Genomic DNA, 20336 nt, shown 5'->3' with positions numbered 1-20336 from the left:
TTGTTTTTTGAAAAAAAAAGTGTAAATTTATATTTTAGTATATTTGACCGGGGAAGTTGGCTATTTATTCTTATTTTCTTATCTCTTGCCTCTTTCACTCCCCCCTCCCCCAACCCACACACCTTGAGGCATTTGGCCTTTTTAAATAAGTTTACTTATCGTGTTATAACTTACAAGTTCTTTTTTTTTTTGCGAGAATTAGGTGTATAATAAATTCAGTTTTGATGAGAGTCAGTGGGGAAAGTTTCTAAAGGAGATTAAGAATAAATAGAGATTAAGTGCTGGGAGAGATTAGGATTTTTTTATTTTTTTATTCATTTTTTATGTTTTTATAAAGTCATTATGAAAATTTATACCATCGGTAAAATTAAGTTTTCTTTCTTCCATATAAAATGTAATCATAATTCTGGGTATGTATATAATGTGAGGATGGGATTTATTTTGACAGAAAGTGTGAGAGTTGGGATGAATTATGAAGATCTCTTTTAGGGATTTTCATGTTATCATTTTGTGTGAAATTTTAGTTGGAAGAATACTTTTGCTAGTTTTGTCTTTGTAGTTTTAATAAGTTTTATTTGAATTACACAAGCAAGTCTCTTTTCCCAGCTAAGTTGATTTTTTTTGAATTATTGAGAGTGTGGCTCCCCCATTACCAATTTACAACCATAAATTATGTGGGATTCACAATTAAAAAATAATAAAACATTAAAAAGAATTCAATGGATCAACTTCGCTGATGGGGGTTTTTTTTTTTTTTTATTTTTTGGGGGCCAAAATATTGACTCCTACCTGGTCCGGAAGCTTTAGTGGCGTCTTGCAGGCATCCGACTCTTTTTCACAACTACATATTATTTGGATGGTTGTCAAGAAAATCTATCATATAATTCGGACAAATGGGAAAATTTAGTCGACCCATGTTTAGGGATCTTTATTTGCTGTGGGTCTCCTAGATCAAGTGTATTATTTGTTAATCTCTGTTACGCGTTCACCCAAAAAAAACAAAAATTTATTAGAGGCGGCGGAAGGATGGACTAGGGGTTCAACGAACCATGCGTGGCGTGGCGTACACCTTACGCTCCAGTCTTTGCGAACCCGTTACTCAAGTATCGGTAGACCAAGTATGAATTTGTATTTTGTATTTTCTTTTTCCTTTTGGTCATCATCAATTTGTATTTCGTTTTCCGGTACGAAATTTGTATCGTATAAGTGTATAACCATTTCGAAACAGAGCTGGTGATACAGAGAAGACGATCCAGTCATCCAACCCTGTTCTGTAGTTGTCGGTGACCATCCATCCCATTGTACTTTGTACATACATGAGGTGGGTCCCAATTTGACGCATCTTTCAAGATGTGACACTGATATTATGGATTTCATTTTCATTCATTCTTCAGGGGCTCCTCGTCTTCATCCATGGAACAGTTCGGTTTTTGTGACTCTTGCAGTTATTGCAAGCCACAGATAGATCCTCAGAACCTCAAAGTTTGGGCCATTAATTGGAGGTTTGAAGTTTGAGGGTTTGGGTTTGTGCCATTCATTGAAGTTTCCTTTTGGGTTGGGATCACTGGTTTAGGATTCGACATGGTTTTGTGCAATTCATTGAAGGTTCCTCACTGGTTGAGGATTCCACACAATCCTATGTATTTAAAGTTAAACAGCAGCTTTGCCTGTTCAGGTGCTGATGAAACTCATGAAGGTGTAAAAGATGTTCTCATATTCCTCTTAAGATCAAACCCTCGTATGCCTTTTAAAGTTCAAACCCACAGAGGAATTTGTTCTCTGAAACAAATGGAGGAATGATCTTCATATGAACCTTTTTGAAAAACATTCTCTGACGGTCAGCCTGTTAATGTCAAATACCGAAAAAACTTCAAGATGGAAGCCGTTAATCTCGAAAAAGAAGAAGAACAAAAATAACTAGAATCTATATCCATGTATTCATTCACTTTCTACTACACCATCTCCAACAACACCAGAGTACAGAGGAGGAGGACGACTAGAAGGAGAATTTTTTTTTTGTACATAACCCATATTACAGACCATATTGTAACATCAAGAAAAATGGAAGGCTTAAGTGGATTCAACTGTCTTGGAAGGAGGGATGGAATTACAGTGTGAAGAACTCCTGGTAGACATGGAGTTTGAGCGGCGCATCCAAGGTGAGGATTGGGATCGATGGAACCTGCACCTGAAGGATCCACTGTGTGTCGTTGGCGAACACAAACACATACCTTTCGGCGACTGCCCGTTCCCATCTGATGCTGGTGGTGGTGGTGGTGATTCTTCCTTGCCCCCTTTCGGTGATGTCGCAGAGACTTTAATGGTAACTGGTGATGCCATATGTATTTGTCTGATAATGATAATGGAAAATGCGATTTTGATCTTTGTTCTACTACTGGTATGATTCTTTTATAGTATGTGTTGAAGTGAGTGGGTGGATCAGGCTGGTTCTTCTTCCCTGCACGGCTGCCTCTGCATCATAGAAAGGAGATGAGGTTTGTAGAAATGATGAGTGGCTAGATGCACACGCGTTAGATTTCCACAACTCTTACCCATTAGAGAAAGCGACATCATCGTCGTCATTCGAACTTGTAAATCCCTTAGATGATATGAAAATATTGTGAGGGCTAAAGTCCTTATACTTATCCCTTGTCCCCCTCGTCGTCCTCATCCGTAAGGCTGATTTGTTCTCGAAACTCTCTATATCCACTTCTGTATCTCTTTTCAAAGTTTCACAGAGTCAGCGCCATTCCTGTGCAACCGAACCAATAAGAATACGAGAATCCTGTAGATTCAATACAGCTTCACCACACCCACCAAACAGTGGAACTAGAGAAGAATCCAAGGCCTTGATGGCTTAAAAAATCATCTAGGGTTTGCTTTCGCGCTTTCAAATTTTCATATGTTTTTCCAATATTACAATGGAAGTATTGAGGATTACTGAGGATTATTCAATTAGATTGATATGTTTTCGAATTAGTTAGTGTCTTTCTTGGTAACGACTAGACTAGAGAGTTCAAATTTTACTGTATTTTCAATAAATAAAGAAATAAAAAATCTCAATCTCGTCATGTTTTGTCATGGACGAACACAGAACATGCTGTAAGTACTGAGCTAATTCTAACCCAGATGAGCATTTGCAGTGCAGAACCATAGAACAGAAAATCGAAAAACACAGGCAACTGCTCAGATGGCAGAAAGAGTCTCACCATTCTCAGAACTCCAAAACAAAGTCTTTTGGATGAATACGAAACAAAACCAAGTACTACAATATAAATAATGATCAAGAAGCAAATCATAAGCTCAAACCTACTGGTCTTCATCCGTCAAACCTACCAGTCTTTTCCTTTCTATTCTGAATAGTCATTATTTGGTACATTATACGCTTGTACTATATGGAGAATGGATTTGGACAGGCTCCTTTTATCTTCTTTCCTTAGTTAACCATCTTCTTCTTCATTTCCCCAACCTCTTGCTTCTTCCTTTTTCTGATCTCTAAATTCTGGGTCTCAACCACGAGCATTCCACAGATCCAGTTAGATGGCTAGAACGGGCAACAAACAGATAAATGCAAAACTGGTGGGTATGTTTTCCTTGATAATTGCTGAAAAGATTTTCCTCCCCCTGTTTTGACTCGATTCCTACGTGTGTTTCTCTATATCTAAATAAATGTGTCCGATTTTTTGTATTTCTGATTTAGTTTCCTCCCCCTTTCCCAGCCTTAACTGAGTTAACAGGGATGATAAATTTGAGCAGAATGTTACTTTCCGTAAATTCTGGTAATCTGTTCAAATTGGGAACAACACAAGTCTCCATACCTTTGAATGAGTTTTGCAGCTTGAATTATGTGCCTGGATATGGAACTTGAATGCTGTTATGTGCTTCAATTCCACAACCTGATGTTGGATTAGGTGAAGAGCTGCCTGTGTAAAGATGACCTATTTTTGGTTGGGTTAGAGTTTTGAGTTGCACCTACTATCAATCTATTTGACTGGGAAATTCTTTCAGGGTAAACCATCTCACTGGGCAGGATGTTACTTGGATATTCCTCCATTCTCCATATATGATTTTCCAGGATGTTACTTGGATATTCCTCCATTCTCCATATATCATTTTCCCTTTTCTTTTTTCTTTGGTAAAATCTGGGTATCATTTTCACCATCTTGCAATAGCATATGATGAACTTCCAACTGGGTTATTTTTTGGTATAGTAAAAATAATATCATCATGTCCCAAAATTTATACAAGATTTGGATACTTCTTTAAATTTCTTCAAACTATTTTTTTTCTTCCTTTCTTTCATTTGAATAACCTAATCCATCTATTGGTTCTGTTGTTTTTCCTATTTTCAACATAATACTAATCCAGTGCCTAAGAAAATATGGTAAGCAACAAAATGGGTCTTACTTGATTTTTCTACTATTTTTTGGTTGTACATGATTAGAATAATGCATATTACAGTCACGTCTTCATTGAAATGTTTGCAATCAGCAAGAACGTCAGAGTACTGCTGAGGAGCAATTGAAACATGATTCTGCCTTCTCTTGCAGGTACTTCTTGGCGCCATGGGAACAGGAAAAACCAGTTTGGTGTTAAGATTTGTCAAAGGCCAATTTTTTGATTTCCAGGTCCACTTATGGAATCTTGTTTCCTTAAATGAGCTTTTACATTCCATTTTCTTATGATAGAGAACATTGACATTGCTAAAGCTGCAGGAGTCAACCATTGGGGCAGCTTTTTTCACTCAGGTATTATCATTAAATGAAGGCACTGTGAAATTTGATATATGGGACACAGCAGGACAAGAACGATATCATAGCTTGGCTCCTATGTATTATCGTGGGGCTGCTGCTGCTGTTGTTGTTTATGATATCTCGAGCACTGTAAGCTGTCCACTACACTCTAATAGCTTGTTTTCACATGCCAGGAGTAGGTTTCTGATGTTCATGCTTATTGTTTATATTGATACTACTTGGGGTATAGATAATAGGGTATGTTATGAACTGTGGAGGTTCGGATTTCTCATATTTAAATGTACTAATTGCATAACAACCCTTTAGTTTTGTTGCTTGAAGAGGATATCGACTTCTATAAATATTTTTTATACGAATTAGAGCATTGACATTTAACGCTTCAAGCATTTATTGCCTTTTTGTTTGTCCTAATTCCTGTTGAACTGATGAGGATAATCTAAGATGCCCAAATGAATTACAAGTTTTAATTTTTAACTGTTTTCACTTAAATATTTACATGGTTTTGAGTTTGTAGTGATACAACTTTTGGTGTATTGCGTGCTGAGCCTGACACTGCCAATAGACATCAATGTTCCTTCAAGTTGAACATCATGAGAATCCCCAACATTTTACATATAATATGACTCCATACCATACCTTCTCTGCAATCTGTTATGACTCTGTACCGTACCTTCTCTGCAATCTGGGAAAGACCCTTTTAAATAGAACTACAAATAACAGCAGCCATAGCCTTATCCCAGCTAAATGGGGTCGGCTGCAATTTCAGTCTATGAACAACCCATTTAAATATACTTCAAATAAATTGAAGGAGATTACTTATTTTGTCTAGTCTTGAGTTCTTGATGACTAACAATTCTATGCGTTTAGAAATTTGGTGATGATTAATAAATTATAACAGAAGTGGGTTTTTAGGGATTCATGTAGTGACTCCTAGAATTTGCTGAAGCAAGTTATGCATGGATGTTTGCAACATATTTGTGTGGTGTAATCTTTGGAATATCTAGTCAAAAAACTTGACACTAGTCATAAATTTTGAGTCTAATCATTTTATTCAGAAAGCTTATTTGCACATAGTAGCTCACGTTTTGTGGCCTATTTTTAATGCATCCTTCTGCTGAGGACTATCTGACGTTAAAGCATGTGTTTTGGCTCCAGGATTCATTTGTTAGAGCCAAAAAATGGGTTCAAGAACTGCAAAGACAAGGTGACCTATAGTTAGTTATTGTTTCTTGTAGTTGTGTATGTGCTTTCTGTTGTCCTTTTTAATCTCTTGATAAGAAACTGGATCAATATTAGATGCATACCTTGATCAATTATTGACCAATGAATATGGACAGGTGACTGTTAGCTCTGGCAAGTTAATTGATGAGAAAGTGTCCCCACTTTTCAATGTCATATTTCTCTAGTCTCTGATCCCTTATATAGTTATATTGGAAAGGGGAAAAAAGATCCCTTATATAGATGCAGTGGGCATTTCTTTTAATGTAATTCACTAGTCCTGAAATTTTGCAAGTCAAATTATTTCAGGGAATTCAAATTTGGTGATGGCATTGGTTGCAAACAAGGCTGACTTGGAATCTAGAAGACAGGTGGAGAATGAGGTACTGCAAAATCATTAGTTTAATCTTAAAGCTGTTTTTTTCTTCTTCTGGGTGATTGATCTTAAAGCTGTTGATATATGAATTAGATGTAAATGTATTACCCAGTAGCAGGTTCTCCACAAGTACTAATTGTACAATGACTTGGAATATGAAGACATTCTAAGCTGGCTTGACTTAGTAACTATTGATCCTCTGTCCCCCAAAAAGTTATGGTTGGTTTGATGGTCAATAAGCTATGCCAATCTGCATAACATTTATTTTGAGCACTCTCCTGGCATTGTTTAATGAAATTCATTCCAATTCTCTGGTTGGTTATCGATTTTGTAATTTTGCATAATTGTCTATTTCTTTTGAGTTATATTAACCAATGAAAATATTTGATTCTTCTTAATCGATTGTTAATTCTGCAGGAAGGGGAACAATATGCCCAAGAAAACGGGATGTTATTCATAGAAACATCTGCAAAAACTGCACAAAATGTAAATGAGCTCTTCTATGAAATAGGTAATTTCTTACTATTAACTGTAAACATAAAGAGTTATCATTTTACACCTTAACATTTTCTGCTCTTGGAAGTTGGTGGATCCACCTAGTTGTTATTCCCATCTGGAATATGTGTAATATTGCTACACAATTTACGTAAGGGTCTATCAAATACCTGATCCCCATTCTTTTGAGCCTGTGTAAGTCACTATTTTGCAGAACTTTGCATATCAGGCACAGATCTTTTCTGTGTAAAAACCTAAATCATTTTAACAGCAGGAGCATCCTTGGTGAAGAATCTATTATTTAATTGTAATGCCATAACCTGAACTGTGAAAATAACTGGCTTTGGTTTCAACTCTATGATAGAAAGTATGTTGTTTCTTTTTGTTAACACAACCTATACAATCTTTGCAGCAAAGCGACTAGCAAAAATTTTACCGGCACGTCCTACTGGAATGAATCTGCGTAATGTGACACAGGAAAGGAGGAGGAGACTTTTTTGTTGCCTGGGGTGAAAGCAACATGGTTGAGATGTTCAATGCGCATCTAACTGATCTCAAACATTCTCTATAATTTTTTTTCCTTCCTGTAATGTAAATATAGACTAATTTATTTAATTTCCAAATAAGTACTATTTGTTTATTGATGCATGCTGGCATTTGGGTATACGGAATTCTACATATACTGAAATGTTGATATTAGAAGACTCACTATAAGATCATTGTCACTGTAAGAGCTGTTACCATCAGAATGAACAAATATGCAGCTTTAATGCATCCAAATGAGGGGTATATATGGATATGTGAGGTTACAGGGAGGTTTGTATCCCTACAACAAGAGAATAGCCTCACTGGTTTCGAACACTATGAGAATTATTAGGTCTATCACCGTTCTGTAGTTCCAAAAGCAACCATTGCGCCAGGGTTACCACGGTTCTATAGTCATCCTTGTATATCATAAACAGCTTTTGAGTAATATAGCTCTGTATATAAAATGCTCTTCCTTTGGAAGTAATTTGATACTGGCTAATACTGCCCTAGAATAATTTTGACAAATGGATAAACCCAAGTCTTCGGGTGTCATCGGTAAAAGAGAAATCAAAGGGATTTGACTGGAGCTCTCTGGAACACATTCAGTACACAAGAAAGTTGCTGTGAGTTGTCTCATGCCATAGATAAACCCAAGTCTTCTCTTTGTTCATCTGCTGGGAGTTTCTAGGAAGAGGAGGCCATGAGTTCTCTATATCTGAGGACTGAAGCAGGTCTGGGTATGCATGATTGCATGGAAAGTATTGGTGTGGATGAAATAACAGGCTGATTAATTGTAGAATATCCCTGTTTTTGTTTATCCTCTGTTTGGAAGAACTACACTATAGATAGTTGGGAATTTTGCCAGAAACAGCAAGCCAATATTCCATGTCCTTTCTGAATTTTGGGAATTTGGTGTGATCAAATTAAACTGTATACTTCAAAAAATTACAAAACTAATACAAGGGGAAGAATCAAAGACACGGAGCAACTTTTTAAACATTAGGTCCATATGCTGTTATTCATGATTTCCAGTGGAAAATAGAAAACGAAATACTGGTATTACCAATTCCAGGAAGAACTCGTGGGAAGAAGATGGCCGTGATCTTATAGACTTTTCACCTTCTGCCAATGCTTAAGGGAGTCAGTTTCAACTTTCAACTACAACAAAAGAGGGGGGAAATCGTCCGCTGTGGAACATAAGACTTACCCCTGACAAAGCATCTTATAAAAACAGTTCATCTAACCATTTCCAGTACAAGCTGGCATCCTACTATGCTATGGAATGACTCGTCCACTTGTCACTTTCCTCTGACAAAGCATCTTATAGAAACAGTTCATCTAATTTTCTTTTCTTTTATAGTCTGCATCTCCCTCCAGTCACTTCATGAGGTGTTCTGTAGCAAACCGCCAGTTCCTGCTCTTGTTTGGATTCCAGTCGGTGCCATTTTATCCACTTAAAATACAGATATTCTATAGAGCTATTCAATTTTTGCTTATGAAAACATTTGTGAAATGATAAAATTTTCCAAACTGGAAGTAACTGTTATATCTTTAAGCACAAATATCAATATTAATATAATCAAAAACATAGTATCATATACATAATACATTTCGAGAATACAAGCCCTGTTTGGCCAATCTATCATATTCAATTTTACTAAATACAGGCAGTACTGCCTACCATTGATATGGGGACTGGTGCTGACAACATGAATGGTATAAAAATAAATATATAATTTACGTATCCGAACAAATGCTAGTCATAACTAAATGTGATCGAATGGATCTATGTATATGTAAGCCATAAAAGGGCAAATCAGGCGCCGAAAGCTTCTGCACAAGCAAAGATTGAGGACAATTTTTGCTGAGAGGATGTTTCGAAAAATACATCATCTAGATATAATCAGGCTGGTCCTCCCGCAACGGACCTCACGTTCTTGTACATACGGGAACAATCATGCGCAAACTCCGCCAAGACTCTGAAAAGATCAGGCAACTGCATCTTGAGATTCTGCAATGATTTGTCCCTCACAACCCTACATTGTTTCTGGTGCTCTTCCAATTCCTCTTCCAATCGCCTCTTCATGGCCTCCACAACAAACTGCCTCTCTAGGATAGGATCCTTATAATTTGGATCATCTGCCCTCTCTGACTCCATCTCATCTGATGGTGTTTTTCGCTGCAAATACTTCTCCCGCCATTCTGTGAATGTCCGTTCTTTACGTGCAAGCTCTTTCCGGGTCTCGAGACATCTTACTTTCAGTTTAAACTCTTCCTGTTGCATTACCTCGATGGTATCAACAACAGCAGCAAAACTTCCTATTTGTGACCCGGCTAGCGCATCAGTAAGCTTCTCGAAATGGTCATTCCAGGCACGCAGAAAGGTCAGGATTGGGGGCTGAGGAACTCTTGGTGGGGATGACACTTTCTCCTTCAAGCTACTCTCGATAGGGACTAGATTCAGTTTCAACCAACTGTATAGAGTTCTTATGTACTGTTTTTGTTGGGTCATCAGACTCTGGAAATGTGTATGCCACTCCTCGACCGCATGGCACAGCTGCACAGTGCGCTTATGGTGTTGCTCATTAGTTTCTTTGGGAGCTTGGGAAAGGTCAAGGGATCTGAGTTCTGCAGAAATTTTCAGCTGTTTCTCATGATGTATGTACATTGTCTCCCACATCTTGGCCATCCTGTGATCCACAGGCAAAAACTTATGATTCAGATTAGGGCTCTGGACACTTGATACAGATGTCATATAATATAACTACGAATATAGCATTTTTCCAAGGAATTTTACATGCCATGAGAAGCAAATGCTTATGATTCCTAAGCATCCAAAGGAAACAGAACAGTTCCTAAATACAATATGCAGAAGGTATCTATAGCAAATTATTTACAGAAATGAGAAGATATATAAGTGATATACTTGGTAGGAATCAAGTCCCCTTCTTACGTTCTTTCTCTTAAGCTCCTCAACACACAACAAACCCCCCCCCCAGCCCAAAAAAAAAAAAAAGCAATCTTTCTCCCTTTTCTTCTTTCCCTTCCATTATTTTGACTTCTCCTCTTTGGATTAGAAAGTGAGACATAAGATAAAGACCAATTCAGATGGCTGAATGATATGCGGTCAACAGACATACCAGAACCATACTAACTACAGTTGAAATAGCAACCGGTCCCTTGGATATTACAGAAAATATGAAAGGAATCATCAACAAAAAATACAATAATTGGCATTGAAAACAATGAGCAGCCAAGAAAAGAATGGAGTTAATTTAGAGACGATCCAGATTTCTTTATCACTGAGATACATAGGAGAAAAAAAGAAAATCTCTCTAAATTCTATATAGATTATTTCAGCACAGCAACTTACCCCTCAACAAGTTCCACAAGCTTTGGGTACAACTGACCATCACGTAATCGGTTTATTTCTGCCACGGTTGAATCCAGGGACTGCATGTCAACAATGTATCTGGTATGCAAATGACTTACTGCTGCTTTTGTTTTCTCCACTGTGTCAGAATTTGGTCCCCGCTTCTTTTGCTTATTCAGCAAAGCAACCTTTCTCTCATACTCAAGTTTCATGAGCTCACCAGCCTGATCAACATGGGTTAAAAATCACTGTAAGCATGGGCATTCACTTACACCAAAGCAACTAAATTTGAGAAGTAAGAGATAACCCCTAAGAGAAGAAGAAAGAAGGGGAGGTGGTGGAATGAGGTTTCAAGACATATCCAAACACAGCTGACATATGCACATTAAAAGAATCATCAATAATGCAGTTTTAACAGGAGGTGATTATGAGATTATATATTCCCCTCATGAAATATGAGGAATGTCATTGAGCAGTGCAAAACCTTTGGAGAAGCACCTTACTGAAGCATCAATAAGTTAAGTTAGAAAAGCCCCAACTTAGAACCTAGAGCTATATACATTCCCATGCTACACATAAAAGAAATATGTGGTCAGAACAACAAATGAGGAGAAAGTGTGAATCCCTCAAAAGCAAACGAAAGAGAAAAGGGTAAACAACCAAAATACTTGAAAAAATATAGACAAGCGGCACACCTTGACTTCATCATAAAGTTTTTTTTCCCAAGCTAACAACTTATCCAACACGGTTGCATGAGTTTCCTGTTCTTCCGTATCAAAATCAAACTTTCCATCATCAGCATTAGGCAAGCCCCGGAAGGACCTATTCCATGTAATAACACGCATAACCCTTGCAGAATGGTCAATGTGTCCTGAAAAAAGAGTATTGGGATTAATTATACTTCAATCAAGAAGCAACACCTCTGTTGTCTTAATTTGGTAAAATAACAAAGCTCGTCACTGAATAGAAAACTGATGATATCTACAAAACATAGCAATAAATATATCTGGACCCAGAGAAATGACCAGAATTAACTTTTCTATACCTCAGTCCCGCACACACACACACACACACACCCCCCCCCAAAAAAAAAAAAAAAAAAAAAAGAGAGAACAGGAAAAATGTGGAGATCACACACACCCCCCCCCCCCCCCAAAAAAAAAAAGAAGAGAGAACAGGAAAAATGTGGAGATATATTTGGTAAAATGACTAAAGGGAGTGACACTCTCAAGTCATTTGGGTCGTTGGTAGCAGCAAGAGATTCTATACATTCACAGCCTGCAGACTCCCATCTGGAGGATGGGACAGAGGAGGTGGCATAGGGTAAATACCGGGTTTTAAAATGGGCAATTGCTTCCTGGTAATTCTGGTACGGAAAGCACCAGCCAGAATCTGTCTTCAAAAACTTCAGATTTGTTCTCAAATACAAAAACCGGGAATTTCTAGAATTTTTGGATTTGAATAGTTAGGATCAGGATCAACCGTGACCACTTTGATACCATTCCCAATTCTCAAGCCACTAGTTAGACTTCAAAGTTCAAAACACAATCATCATGTCCAAGGAAATGTTGAGCAATGCAATACACAAGTCGTCTATGAAGGCAAATGGAGTAATCTGAAATAGCAAATTACGCAGCTAGGATGTCTATCGATAGTACAAGTTAAGAAAAAAAGAGAGTGAGAGGAAGAGAAAAAGAAGATACCTCGATTATCAGCAAAATTAGAGTGGAAGTGCAAGCGGTTAGCCTCCAGCATGTTCGACACTTCATGGGCACTCTTTGATGCCTCAAGGAAATGATCGTCCAGTTCGTTCAATACCTGCGACAAACTAACAGTTGGGCCAGACTTAGTCACTCTCTTAGCCTCAGGAGTGTCGGGTGCATCAGCTTCCCAAGGAACCGGTTGCTTTGACTTCTTCAACGGCTGTGGCTTTACTGCCTCTGGTTCTGGTTCAACCTCTTTCATGGGGGTCTGAGGTTTAACTGTGTCCGTATCACCTTTACTTTTAACCTCACCACCATCAACGACAGCTTCCTTCCTGTTATAACGCTCATCGACGTAATCCCTGCTGCCACTGGCATCGTTTTGAGGTCTGATTTCATTAGAGTAACCCAAGGTCGATCCAGGCATGTCAACCGAAAAGAAGAAATCATAGGGATTGTCCTTGGAATCCGGTGGGAGAGGTGGGTCAGGGTTGGTCAAGGGGGGAGTACGAGGTGGGGAAGGCGGTGGTGGGGGAGTCTCCGGTTCGGGTTGGGCAGTCCTAACACTTCCACGGCGTATAAGGTGGGAGTCGCTCTCTTCGATCTCGTCTTCTTCATCATCTTCTTCTTGAATGGGCTCGGAAGGTCTAGGATCAAACTTGGGAATAGCGAATTCAGGCATGGTTGCAGCGCGTTGCAGAGGAGGTTGAGGGGGGTAATTGGGGAGCGGAGGTGGAGCAGGAGGGAGTGTTACAATTGGGGGTTGAGCGACGGGTTGAGAAGGGCGTGGGGCATGCCCCTCCATCTGGCCGTAGTCACTAAGGGCCGCACCGGTGTTCTTGAGGGATACCGTGTAGGCGGAGTGGGCAGCAGCGAAGCCGTTGCGGGCGGTGACGGCGCTTCGCATCAATTGCCTGCGCTCCCTGCATCGAGCCACGGCTTCTTCGTTCTCGATCGTTGACTGTGTGCAACCCATATTCAGATCTTCTGAAGATGATAAAGCTAATGATATTTTCTGGTTTTGCAGTATCAGATGCGGAGGAATTCAACATTTAGAATATAAGATCACTCTATATACTCAGAAGTGACCAAGGAGAAGTGAAATTGTAATCGAGACCCACATCACAGGTGATGATGACAAGGATTAAAATTCTCTCTGACTGGTCCACTTGAGCAGCAGTAGCAACAACAACAACAACAACAACAACAAGAAGAAGGACTTCAGAGATCAGAAATAGAAACTGAATTAAACAAAAGCCCTCTCAGTGAATTGCAGTGAAGTGAAGAATTTCTCCTTAAAACCCAGAAAGAAGAAAAGCTCCGATTCAAAATTGCGATCATTAAACGAAAGGGTCCACGAGGGAAGGTTACTGTGGGAAAAAGCGGCCCCTCTAATTGCTGGCAGCCTCACTAGATACAAAGCTTCAACATGGTCCGTTCCTGTACGAAGAATCTTACCCTTCAAGGCACATTGCCCAACGATCCAACGAAACTAAGAAACTTTTTTCCAGTATATTTTGTAGTTTTTTCATATTATATATATTATATAAGCTTTGAAACTTCCAATTCTGAATATATAGCATGCGAATTAAGTGGGCCACAAAGTATCGATATACTAATATAATTCTGCTTGGACAATCTAATACGTAAATTGAAAAAAGGACCACAGCTTTCGGCCAGCCAATCTAGATTGAAATCGATATATCTGCTCATACGAGCCAATGCGACACCAAAACTTAAAACCATGATTTAACCGGCTTTTGCTAATAAGCATAAATTAAAATCTGTTTACACTGAATTTATAACAAAAATCCTAAGGTGTACTCAAATACAGATCACTCAGCTAGACATGACAGTTTTCTGCTCTGTCTGGAGTTAACATACTTAATTTGCCAAATCTCCACATCACTTCCTCTCTCATACTCTCTCACATATTGAGGGATCTTTGCAAGATCAATGCGCTTGCCAACAAAACATGGAAATAATCCGTCTTTGAGCTCCATACACTCTGCATCATCAAATCCATATCATGTTTAAAGTTTAGAACTCAAAACAAGACAATAAACATGCAACAAGCTCTGGTGGCCCTGTCTGTCTATCTATATGGTAAAAGAGAGCATACCTCTTTCTTCTCTCAAATAACTTAGGAAATGTGAATATCCATTTGCAACAATATCAAGATCAGAGAGACTGAAGTTGTAGCGCTTTTCTAATGCCAAGTATAACACCTGAAAGCAGAAACCAAAATCAATTCTAGGTAGAGGACTATTTTATCAAGAGAAAAGAGAAATTATGCTGCCTGTCTGCCAGGCATACAAATACCAAAAGCCCAATCTCCTCAGGAACAAAGATTCCATCACCCCACCTCAGATATCTCTGCAAATAAAGCTTACCCTGCCAGACCATCTTTGTTTATCTTTACATGGAAGGGGAGTGACCCCATTAGACAATCTTAAACATGAAAATATCCTCTTGCTATGTCAAGTAGTCAAAAGGAAAAAGTAAAGCAAAAACTAGGTACTCAACAGACATTCTGCCAGTAACTTTCAGTTTAATATTTCATATGTGAATCTTGCAAGCAAAACCCTTGCAGGACATTTCCTTGTTTCAAATTTACACCATAAAAGGGGAAAAAAAGAGTTCACTGTTTTGAACCTCCTGATTAGGCAATGAGAGGGAGGGAGAGAGAGAGAGAAGGTAACATCTTCTGTTTCAGCTCAAGGATTCCTTTTGCAAGCTTGTCAAGTTTAATATTACCTTTTCAGAACCCTGAGACATTAATTTCTCTAAGGTGTTGAAAAGTGCATCGGTCAGGTCATCAATGTAAACCACATCAGCAGCTAAGATCAGTGAAGCTTCCTGAGCTACTTCAATTTCTAATGGGGTCCACACATATCTGTACAGGGATGACAAAGTTAATTTAAGAATGTCATTTAGCTGGGAATTTTAGAAGATACATATGATCAACAGATACAAAAACTTTGAACTGCAACAAAGACTTCACCTGTTTTCAGAGGAAAATTTATCAACCCCAACAGTAGGGGGCCATGACTTCTTCCAATCAAGTTCACGCACATAGACTGAAGTTTGATTACTAAATATCTTAGAGTTGAGTTGAACATTAGCAGAACAGTTATCAAGGATTTCAACACCATGGTCTGGCAGCAAATACAGAGGATAGCATCAATCCACAAGTGTTTATGAAAAACAATGATTCAATCAGAGCTAGAGACAAATTTTGGACCATGTATTCCTCACGATAGTGCAAGCATTGACCACAAGACAACAAAAGGGTAAAGAGGGAAACCTAATGGTAATTAGACATAAAGAGAGGAAAGCAGTGAACTTAATGTAGTCAGTGTTAACCAAAAAAAGAATGTAGTTGCTAGTTCTTGCTAGGACACTCAAGAAGAAATAAAAAGCTATTACAGTGATGTTGAAGGAAAATCTAAATATTTTGTATTAACTTGCAAATCCGCAACAAACTTTGACAGAGATATCCGAGAACAGGATTCTCGTACTTGCCAAAAGAATTTGCATTGATTGCCTGGTATATGGAGCCTCTTTGGCAGTTTGAGCTCATTATGTTTAATCTTCAGAACACGCTCTAAGGTGCATCATGGCACAACTATGCAATGGAAGAAGCTTCTCCATGGTTAGTAGCCACCAATACATCCGAGAGAGAATTAAGATGATCCCCAATAGTGGATGTAAGAGTGCCTAGAATATACAGCAAGTGAGAAAGGACCGCCCCATGATGCTCCCCAAGAGGAAGGCTCTGAAATAGAGTTCAACCTTTCCATTTTCATTCGTTGTGCCATGAGTGAATCAACAGATCAATAGCCTTGCCCTTCTGCAGGTCGTCTTTTGTATGTCATCCTTGGTCCAACTCCTTGTTGGTGACTCTCCCTAAAAAAAGGCCTCACCTTGTTTTAAGTAAATGGGTAATCTTGTTGGGCAGGCCCTTGAACTGACAAACTGCTTGCCTCTGTTAGTGACTAATCCTTGTGGTTTGTTCTAAATATGGAACATCAAACAAGCAAGTAATTCTACAAAGTTATTTCCAACTATTTATAGTATTCAACAAGCTATACTACAGTTTATTGCTTGAGTTTTCCAAATTTGATCATCCAAGTCATATTGATTCCTCTATTTTCATTGACATTCAATTGCTCTGTGTGGAACAAAATCATATAATTCAGCAGCGATCATCAAAAGCATTTTAAACATTCCAATCACTCAATAACTTCTTATTTCAAAGTTAAGAACATGGGAGAAATAAAAGGAAAAAGGAATAATTAGTAACTTTTTCACATGTGTTTGACAAATCAAGAAGCCTTCATCCAGATAAAGACTCTGTTTCTTCAAAACAACAGTCAACATCTTAGTTGGAACCAGAATGGAGTTTAGTTGTGGATTTTGGCTCTTTCATATCTTGAAGTTCTATCTGTGTTTTGTAGTTCTTGATTGTTTTCCATTGTATGTGTTCCTACTTCAGCTTTAATGCAGTCAGACACCCAAGAAGAAAAAAAGGGGAATCCCTCACATCCTTAATTTAGAGTTATTATTTTCTCATATTACCTAGCCAGAGTTCCATATGCAATAAAAGTATGCAATTGAATAAAAAAGAATAAATTAAAGAAAGTATTATCACATTGCAGATTCCAGGAATCAGAATCTTCATCCTGGAAATACAAGAATGGAAAGGGAATGGCATCAGTTAACCTAGTGTGAATAAGTTCTCATCATAAACATACCTGTAATGAAAACAGTCTTGGCAACACGTGCTAACAATATGCCAACGAACCCTGAAAAGACAGAAAAATAAATGAAAGAATATTATAATTTTGCTTTTGAGATAAAATACTGCCAAGATCAGGAAACAAGGATGAAACTTCAGGCAGCGATGTACTGGCATTTAGGAGGGCCAGTTGAACCAGTCGAAAAGGAGCTGTGTAAGGGCTATCAAGATACAGACAACTGTCAATAATTTTAGGGAATGATTCAGTCACTGTTAGAATAATGAGAAGATAAACTTGAACCGATCAGATCTGTCTAGGTTCTGATGCAGATATAATGCCAAATATTGAGCCAAACCCAGTTGGTATCCACATGGAGGTGAACTGGGTCCAGTTTGAGTATTGGTCTAGTAGGATATATTAGGATCTTATTTTATTTAGGTAATAATCTATTATGCAGTCAATTAAGAAAGTCTGATCCATTTGTTAGCATTAGTTTGCTCCCTTGTTAAGGTTTTCAGGCTGTGCATGTGAGATTTTCTTCCCCCAGTCCCCCCCCCCCCCCCCAAAAAAAAAAAAAAAAAAAAAAAAGGAAAAAAAACTGTTTCTTTTCTAATGCAATTTCTTCTCTCTCCCCCTCTGCAACTCTGATTTCTTCCAGACTTCTCCTAACTGATCTTCCACTAAGATCACTTTGACGTAACCATCAGGAGAGGATGCCATCTGATGAAGCTCATCTCCTTACGTAGACTCCAATTTACTGACCTGTCCAACTGCTTGGAAGTAACCAAGCAAGTCCATAAGCAAATAAGAAGGTCCTTCTACTCCCTGGGGAACTACAATCACCGGAACAATAAACTCGAGGCTTCTATTGTGCCCCTACTTGAGTAAGATGCATGTTGCCTCCTTCCTTTTCATGCAAATCCAATACCTTCACAGAAGACAAACTAAAGCACGTGCCAGGAACTTGGTTTGAAAGCAAACAGGATGTATACATGGTAAGCAAATCTCCATGGTTCAGAATACCTCTCCCATGGATGATATGGCTATGCACGAGCAACAGTAGTCAAGCATTATGCGAGTATTTTCATGGGCAAAACCATGAAACCTTGGAAAATGAAAAGTCGCAGGATACAGGGAGTCGGGGGCAATCAGAAAAGGTGGAACTGATCATAGGGAAAGCTGGAACAAGTTACCATCAGTTAAGTCTATAAAAACAGTAAAAACCTTCAGATATTTATATTTACTACAGGAAATTAAGGAAAAACTAGATTAAGTTCTTGTAAACTGAAATTACGCCACATCTGCTTTAGTGCTCTTAAATGTCTAGTAATATTTCAAAACATGTGATATACTGACTGATCCAAATATAAGTCCAGCAGTGACGACCTCCCTTCAATGGCTCCCAATTACAATCAGGAACTCATGTCACTATATACAATTGAATCACAATGCATATCACTCACTGAAATTAGTAAGAAAATGTCTTGTATTGGCACAATTGATTATGGTACCTGTTCCTGCGCCAAGTTCTAATGAAACAACTCCATCAAAGTCCGACGATGTAAACACTGTATGCAGCACAAAATCAGCTAATGCCAACTCAGCCCTCCATACCTGAAGGGAAAAGAGACAATGTGATGACACACGAACAGTAAAGACTTAGAAAAGAAACATTTAATCCGATAACCATTTTTTTTTCAGGGAAAATTAAAAGGATATCAGGAGAAACCATTCATTACTTGCAATCCGACATTGGGGATTGATGATGTGATATTATGCTGGATAATCACTCCAGAACTATTGTTAGATGGTTCTGCATATTTAAATATAAAAATAGGAAAAAAGGTTGTAGCATTTCAGTCCTTCCTGAAAGATGGAAGCATCAATCTGGAACCATAATGTAAATAAAACATGGCATCCAGTGCACGTATCTGTTTAATTACTGCGCTAAAATACCATTCTAATCGATGTACTTACCCATACAGGAGATGATGGGGGTGGATAATGGAATCTGTGGAAAGAAATATGACACAGAAACGCAACGAGAACTTACTGCTTCGTCGTGGTAGAACAAGATCACCGTCTCCATCGAAACTAATCTCTGGGCATGTTGAAGCTCTTTCCAATTTGACAAGATCAGCACTACCATGATTCTTGGGACCTAGCCCACAATTGTTCAAGCAATCAAAAGCAAGATTAGCCTCATCATTTTTCACCTAGTTGAGTTCCACTCGGTAGTGGAGATCGCATAAGCAAGCGGGAATCGTGTGAGAAGCTAACCGTGAGGGATTTGGAAGGTGAAGCAGGAGATATGGGGCCCTGGCGAACGAGGAGGACAGCCCAAGTGAACCTCGCTCATCACATGCTCCTCGCGATCGCCACGGTTAAATAGCGTCGATGGTTCTGCTGTTTCTTCTCCTTTTTCTGAAGACGACGGTGGGAGAGATGCTGGTAGTTTCGTTTCTTCGTATTCCATTGAGCCACCGAGCAGTACCCTATACCCGTTTCCTTTCCTAGCCGAAGGAAACTTCAGGAGTTCAAAGTTCAGGAAAAATAAATAAATAACGGAAATTCCACACCAGGTGCCAGGTGGGGGTCCCAAAAGAGAAGGTGCCTAAGTTCAGGGCAGGTCAGACCGGTCGAACTTGGTCGGTTTGGTTTGGATTGACTCGAATACTAGCTTGGTTTGATTGGAAAGGAGTTTTGTAGGCATCTGGTGAAATTTTAGTCTTTATTTCATCTAATTTTGATTATCTTGTGATTCTTATTTGATTTTTTAGTCTTCGATTATCTTATGATTACACATCACAGCTGCCCCTAAAGTAATTTCAAGGTCATTTGATCCGCCTCTAACCAAGTCAACGCTACCAAGAGAGTTTGCTCATTTCCTAAATTATCAGAATGGTTCCATTCTCTGCTCAGAGGTTTATACCAATTGAGATTCTTCATATATGTAATCAAACAGGTGTTGATAACATTTCCAACTTGCTTGATGAGAAGAATTCACAAATTTATCATTTTCTCAAATATATTTCCACAGAGGGGGGAGAGAGTTCATACCTGGAAATCTAGATTTAAATAGTCATCATCTTGGTTAGATGCATTCTCTTGTCAAGAAACCCAAGGCTTCTTGGAGCATGCATGTCG

General features: G+C 38.6%; 3 protein-coding genes across 4 annotated transcripts; 1 reads left to right on the top strand and 2 right to left on the bottom strand.

Moving 5' to 3' along the window:
- Positions 1-2222: 2222 nt before the first annotated feature.
- LOC149024964 (ras-related protein RHN1-like) lies at positions 2223-8135 on the top strand. 2 transcript variants are annotated; one of them, XM_089145151.1, is made up of 7 exons: positions 2223-3583; positions 4551-4628; positions 4716-4883; positions 5910-5958; positions 6282-6355; positions 6766-6859; positions 7256-8135. In XM_089145151.1, exons 1-7 carry the CDS (start codon positions 3569-3571, stop codon positions 7354-7356), a joined length of 579 nt encoding a protein of 192 aa, XP_089001277.1. In that variant the 5' UTR covers positions 2223-3568; the 3' UTR covers positions 7357-8135. The 2 variants fall into 2 exon arrangements, with proteins under 2 accessions (XP_089001277.1, XP_089001275.1); XM_089145149.1 differs by having other exon boundaries at positions 2223-3579; positions 7256-8132.
- A 757-nt stretch (positions 8136-8892) lies between these two features.
- LOC149024963 (protein ROLLING AND ERECT LEAF 2-like) lies at positions 8893-13958 on the bottom strand. Its single transcript, XM_089145147.1, has 4 exons — positions 12448-13958; positions 11440-11615; positions 10745-10968; positions 8893-10061 (listed from the first exon to the last, which is right to left on the bottom strand). The coding sequence occupies exons 1-4, from the start codon at positions 13421-13423 to the stop codon at positions 9275-9277; spliced, it is 2163 nt and encodes a 720-aa protein (XP_089001273.1). The 5' UTR covers positions 13424-13958; the 3' UTR covers positions 8893-9274.
- A 95-nt stretch (positions 13959-14053) lies between these two features.
- Positions 14054-20318, bottom strand: LOC149024962 (Putative methyltransferase family protein). The gene is made up of 10 exons (XM_089145148.1): positions 20250-20318; positions 19470-19702; positions 19243-19350; positions 18929-19002; positions 18701-18803; positions 17205-17255; positions 15452-15605; positions 15205-15343; positions 14570-14675; positions 14054-14455 (listed from the first exon to the last, which is right to left on the bottom strand). Exons 2-10 carry the CDS (start codon positions 19663-19665, stop codon positions 14283-14285), a joined length of 1104 nt encoding a protein of 367 aa, XP_089001274.1. The 5' UTR covers positions 19666-19702; positions 20250-20318; the 3' UTR covers positions 14054-14282.
- Positions 20319-20336: the final 18 nt, after the last annotated feature.

Source organism: Hakea prostrata, chromosome 2 (genome assembly GCF_041222555.1).
Source record: "Hakea prostrata isolate BN-2017 chromosome 2, UWA_Hpros_2, whole genome shotgun sequence".
Taxonomy (NCBI): domain Eukaryota; kingdom Viridiplantae; phylum Streptophyta; class Magnoliopsida; order Proteales; family Proteaceae; genus Hakea; species Hakea prostrata.
This window is presented reverse-complemented; position numbering and strand designations above follow the sequence as displayed.